This window comes from Ylistrum balloti, unplaced genomic scaffold (genome assembly GCF_031769215.1).
Source record: "Ylistrum balloti isolate Yb309-2 unplaced genomic scaffold, AGI_CSIRO_Ybal_v1 Utg370196, whole genome shotgun sequence".
Taxonomy (NCBI): domain Eukaryota; kingdom Metazoa; phylum Mollusca; class Bivalvia; order Pectinida; family Pectinidae; genus Ylistrum; species Ylistrum balloti.
In genome coordinates this window covers 2,303,270-2,309,269 of record NW_026782173.1, presented here as the reverse complement: position 1 = coordinate 2,309,269, position 6,000 = coordinate 2,303,270, and the positions used below count along the sequence as shown (strand labels likewise).

At 35.8% G+C, this 6,000-nt stretch overlaps 1 protein-coding gene across 1 annotated transcript; it reads right to left on the bottom strand.

Moving 5' to 3' along the window:
• Positions 1–4,279: 4,279 nt before the first annotated feature.
• Positions 4,280–5,431, bottom strand: LOC132551404 (acetylcholine receptor subunit alpha-like). Its single transcript, XM_060215545.1, has one exon. It carries the CDS (start codon positions 5,429–5,431, stop codon positions 4,280–4,282), a length of 1,152 nt encoding a protein of 383 aa, XP_060071528.1.
• Between the last annotated feature and the right edge of the window lie 569 nt (positions 5,432–6,000).

Below are 6,000 nucleotides of genomic sequence, written 5' to 3'. Positions count from 1 at the left end.
ATCTGGATAAAGTCAGCCAAGTAAAGGTAGTCCGGACAATACGGGCTAGGTCGAGGTAGTCTGGATAAGACAAATTAAGTCTTGATAATCCGGGTAGAAATTTAACAAAGTCAAGGTAATATTGGTCAAACCAGCTAAGTCAACGTAATCCGGGTAAAATCAGCAACTGGTAGATCAGTCCGGGTAAATTCACCAACAGGTAGATCAGTCCGGGTAACATCAGCAACATGTAGATCGATCCGGGTAAAACCAGCAACAAGTAGATCAATCCGGGTATCATCAGCAACAGGTAAATCAATCCGGGTATCATCAGCCACGTGTAGATCAATCCAGGTAAAATTAGCAACAGGTAAATCAATGCGGGTAAATTCAGCAACATGTAGATCAGTCCAGGTAAAATCAGCAACAGGTAGATCAATCCGGGTATCATCAGAACGTGTAGATCAGTCCGGGTATCATCAGCAACGTGTAGATCAGTCCGGGTAAAATTAGCAACAGGTAGATCAATCCGGATAAAATCAGCAACAGGTAGATCAGTCAGGGTAAAACTAGTGTAAAATGATTTGTTTTTATTTGATTTGCAACTTTTGAAGTAATCGGGGTTCTATACCTCCATAATGTGACGTCATTGTGTAATTAGCAAGTATGACTTCATTTCACAATTATGACGTCACATTATTTAAAGAAATTATCAAAGCAGCTCTTTGTGTCTGTTATGTGTTCTAGAGAAGTTTACCGTGTACTTTAGCACGTTACAAAGATATCAATATTAAATTATTTCCATCCAGCATTGCTACCGACCGTTGTTATATCGCGGATAAAATATTTGACGTCAGGTTTCTTGAACCTTTAGAATACATTTGAATATCCTATCTACTTATATCACCCTTTTTTGTGTGTAGCGTTATCTATCATCGGTATATTGATCTTTAGCCATAGTAAAGCGCAGATGACTACTTGTTTTCTTCAAAAGGAAATCGCCTTAGAAACATTTTATTCAGAAGTTTTAACACCTATCTTTATAAATGGAAAGGGTTCCAGGTAGAGACAAAAAATCCTTAAGCGTGGGGTTACTTTGAATGTCTTTTAACTTATCTCTTATTTTAGAAAAAAACGCCTGTTGGAATCCTCACTAATCGTGGATGTATATCAGATTTACAATATGTAATAGATTTAAGTATTCTGAGACTATCTATTCTAATTTTTATTCAACAGTTGCATGACGATGGTTGGGCGTTTTCTTATGTTAATGAAATGTAAAATTAACAATGACATATGTATATATGAACTTAAAACTGTTAAATATGTACTTTACAAAATGGATAGTTTACACAGTATCAACAAATTTAGCTAAACTGCATTCAAATATGTTCACAGGCTGATACTAAATGGCGTTTTAAAATTCACCGACAGGTGTTTGCAATAGAATAGCTCAATACCCAACTTTAACTTGAAGCAATTAATTTGAATAGATGCCCATAATGGACTTAAGAAAACAGGAATGGCTTCCATTATTTCTGCTATTTGTAAAGGTCATAGTGGAGTTGGTGATATCTGATATTGATTCTGATTCTAATTGCCTTATGTGTACATACTTATACATGTATATAAAGACATATTTGTTAAAGTGCTGTGAAATAAACTGATCAAAATTGTCTCTTGTCTTCTTCATTTATATAAAATATACTTCAAATCCAAACCAATCTCCGATAAAAACATTATATTTTTTTGATAAAAAAAGAATCAAAAGTGTCGGTTTTTTAACCTTCAAAAAGCACGAAACGCATTTCTAGATGACCATATCCCCCAAACAATAACTTACATCTCATTAGAGAACTTGATATAACTTACTTGGGTTGATTAAGATTTACATGGTAGATGAAGCAGAAGACGCGCACTCCTCTGGAACACGTGGTTTTATTCTCCTTCTTGTACTTTTTCTTGAGACGTCGTGTAAGTCTTTCTTTAAACCATATTTTGTCAGATTTAAATGAATATGAGTTTGGACTTTGATTATGATAATATATTGGTATTTTCATTTTTCACATTTTCCATTCGTCGAAGGTAACATTTCTGATTCCCTATTTAAAAAGGAATGTACAATAATTAAACAAAATAGAATTGCAACCTCCAATACAAAATTAACATAAGGTAAATTTGAATCAAAGTATTAGTAAACTGGTTCGTTCGTCTAGGATTGTAACCGTGAAGGCGACAGAGAAAAATGAAAATTCCGTGATCAACAAAGTTAATCGTTTTCACAAAAAGGATATTTCAAACAGACATCAGGTTTGTGTCACTAATCAAACGGGATGCAGCTAACAGAAGATTTAAGGATGTACTGTTCTGATGTGTGACCAGAATTCAATATCAAATGGATTTCAGCGTAATGTTTTGAACTTTTGTGTGTTTACATACGTTGTTATCTATCGTTCTACATATTAGCTGCAAAAATGACTTTTTTAAAACAAAAATCAGTTGTGGACTACATTTTAGACGGTGTGATTCGGTTAATAACGTCAACAATTTCGACGTTTTATTCGTTACTGAAGTACTTCTCATGAGTATAAACCGGAAGTCTAGGGGTATTTTTCAACTTAATTTTACATGAATTATCACAACGAATCATAGTTTCAAAATTCATAAATTTCGACTTGGTTGATCACTTTCCTCGAATTTTAGGACTGAAAAACTAATATTTCAGCTTGATTCTTGATCTTGTAAAACTGGCTATTTGGATTTCAAAATTTGAAGCATAGAAATCTCCTCGTGTTTAATTCTGAAAATTCTTTATCCAAGCATAATGTCTTTAAAAAGTTAAATACTGAGATGGTCAAAAAGAATTTGAGCCATTTTTCGAGCTTTCTATTTCTCGGTTGCTACACAGGTGTACTTTCAATAAAGCAAATGAAAATTTAACATTTTCACATAATTTTTCTCAATATCCAATTATCATACTATTACATTTTAATGAAAGATGAAAAGGTTTGTCACGAAATAACAATGAACGTCCGTTAACCAGGAAAACTATAAGAATAATACGTGAAAATGAATTATTTCCTGTGACACGTATTCTGATGGCATTATCAGAAAAAAGACTGAATTCTACTGGTGTAAGGGTTTCTCAGATTCCTAAATAGAGGCAATTGAAACAATCTCTTACCCAACAAAATGAACCATGCTACTTTCCTGTCAAAAACATTTAAAAGGTGAGATCAAGAACTAGCAAAAAGAAGGTAAAAAAAATGCTCAGAATACCAGTCAATGTATATATCCATAATGGTTTAAAACACAACAAGAAAATACCAACAAGGCAACATATTCATAATTCAAACTCATATTCTATAAAACTAGGCATAACACTGAGTTCTTCTTATGAAACACTAAACACTCTTACATGTCTTATTTAAGTCTGTCTGTTGGAAAAAATGAATAAAGAAAATAGTAACATGTCAACATGATCAAGATTCAAATTCAAATTCGATCAAACGACTGCAAATATGAACAAAACAAATATTGATGCGGGGACTCCTAAAAAAGTACAATAAGACCAGGTGTTTCGGAAGCGAAGAAAATACAATAAGACCAGGTGTTCCGGAAGGGAAGAATAGTACAATAAGACAAGGTGTCCTGGAAGGGAAGAAAAAGTACAATAAGACCAGGTGTCCTGGAAGGGAGGGAAAAGTACAATAAGACAAGGTGTCCTGGAAGGTAAGAAAAAGTACAATAAGACCAGGTGTTCCGGAAGGGAGGAAAAAGTACAATAAGACCAGGTGTCCTGGAAGGGAGGAAAAAGTACAATAAGACCAGGTGTTCCGGAAGGGAAGAATAGTACAATAAGACCAGGTGTCCTGGAAGGGAGGAAAAAGTACAATAAGACCAGGTGTTCCGGAAGGGAGGAAAAAGTACAATAAGACCAGGTGTCCTGGAAGGGAGGAAAAGATACGATAAGACCTGGTGTCCTGGAAGGTAAAAAAAGTATAATGCGACCAGGTGTTCCGGAATGCTGGAATATTTAGACTGTAAAACATATTTCCCGGTGTAGATGAACAGTGACGGATTACACAATAAACACTTCCCGTGGAATAATAATTATCAGTTCTTCGCTATGAAATGTTATTAAGCTGTTAATGGAGAATCTAATATGTTAATTCAGATATTAGATTCCACTAGTAAGTAAAACAGTTTTTCCAATTGTTCAAGAATCTGTCCTCCAGAAATAACGTTCAATATAATCTAGTACAACTAAGATTTTCAGTACAAATAACACAGTCATTGGTCAACCTATGCGATGCGTAATGCGCACCAGGTTGTAAGTAATCTCGACAACAGTTACACATGTAAATACCACAAAGAATACGTTGTCCAATGCCTGGCCAACGGAACGCCACGTGGGAAATGAGGTAGTATATGTGATCTGTGCTATGCTTTGTGTGTCCTTCATTTTATCGACAGTCGGACGATCCTCTTGCTTTTCAAATTCATCTTTGTTGTCAACTCTATTTCTGGATCGTATTATGCGCAAAACCCACAGTGGAATAGGCTTGCGTTCATCAGTGTGGTAAATTTTCAAAATGAAAACAACGGTCAATACTATCATGGCGCTGTAAATAAGTTTGATCATTAAAGAAGTGGTTAGAATGGACACCGGATCACTGGTGTTGGGTATACTATCCGACATTATAGTCATATACACGGACAGGGTTAGGAGCACCGTGATGGCGAACGACACCCTCTCCCCAGAGTCTGCCGGCAGAATGAACGCTAGGAGATTCACGAAATTTAACAGACAAATAGGCAGAATAATAGTAAAAATCAGGTAGCTTGGACGTCGCTGAATCATTAAAGATATTTCAATAAACGATATGTTTTTCTGTTCGTAGTTTTTGTATTTAAAATCAACTATTTTCCAAAGAAGATTATTCTTTGTGTCTGGTTCCATCTTCATGTCCAGAATCGTGGCTTGTATCTCTGAGGCCAGCTCTTGTGTAGTCAGTGTAACTGAGCACATATGGACATCGTAAGGATAATAGGTGATGTCCGGTTCACATGTTGTTGTCATCACGCCGTTTAGTAAGTATACTGCCTTCCCAGAGCTGGAGAAAGATATTGAAATATCCCCAAACCTTGAGGTTCTCGTGTTCATGTCATCCGCGCCGTTAGCAATGAAGAAAATAGGAGCCCATACATCTGACTCCCTAAACGCTACCTTCTGTATGTTTCCATAATCAGCGGGATTCCATGTCATTTTCTCATCTGTCCATGCTAAATGAAATAATCCCATGGTGGTCATTCTTCCATTAACTACGTCGAAGTCGTTGAGTGACTTCAAAGTGTATATCATAACAATAAAAAGAGCGTTGTCCTGGTTTTCCAAGGGGCGAACTTTCCTAGAATAACCCGTCAGAAGGTCAGACTGGAGGCCAGTCATGTTGCCATAGGACGCTGCTGATGTACTCGAGAGGAACATCGACAGAATTAATAACATTGTCCTTACGTCATGGGTCGTAATCTTCATGATGTACATGCAATATTTCTGCTGCTGCACTGAAACTGTAATCCTCAAAAGAATCATAAAGTTATTTACTGACCAGGTTACCCTGTGTGTGGTTCGTGAGATAATGACTCAAAGTTAAGCTGCTACGTAGACTTATCCGATTCCAATGACAAAAAATCAATAAGAAATTATGATGTATTACAAGTAGTATTTGTAGATCTGTTAACCTGTCGACATTCTTTAAAAGGCTTGGTAGCTTGTGGAAGTGATAAATCATTTCAGAATTGTATTTTCTTTTAGCAATTTCTCTTAAAGTAAATAGTTCCCGTCTTTGCCAATAATGGCTTATCATGAATTACAGAAGTTAACTTACACCACTATATCAGGAATAATTATGCTGGCTTGTAACGTTGTATCTAATGCATCGTTAGGTTGACGTAGCAAAATATAAGCTTATAGTCAAACCTGTATATAGGTAGAAGACCATTATATACTCATCGCCG

Excerpts from the sequence above, each read along its gene's own strand:
- LOC132551404 (XM_060215545.1), bottom strand. The coding sequence starts at position 5,431 with ATGACTGGCCTCCAGTCTGACCTTCTGACGGGTTATTCTAGGAAAGTT.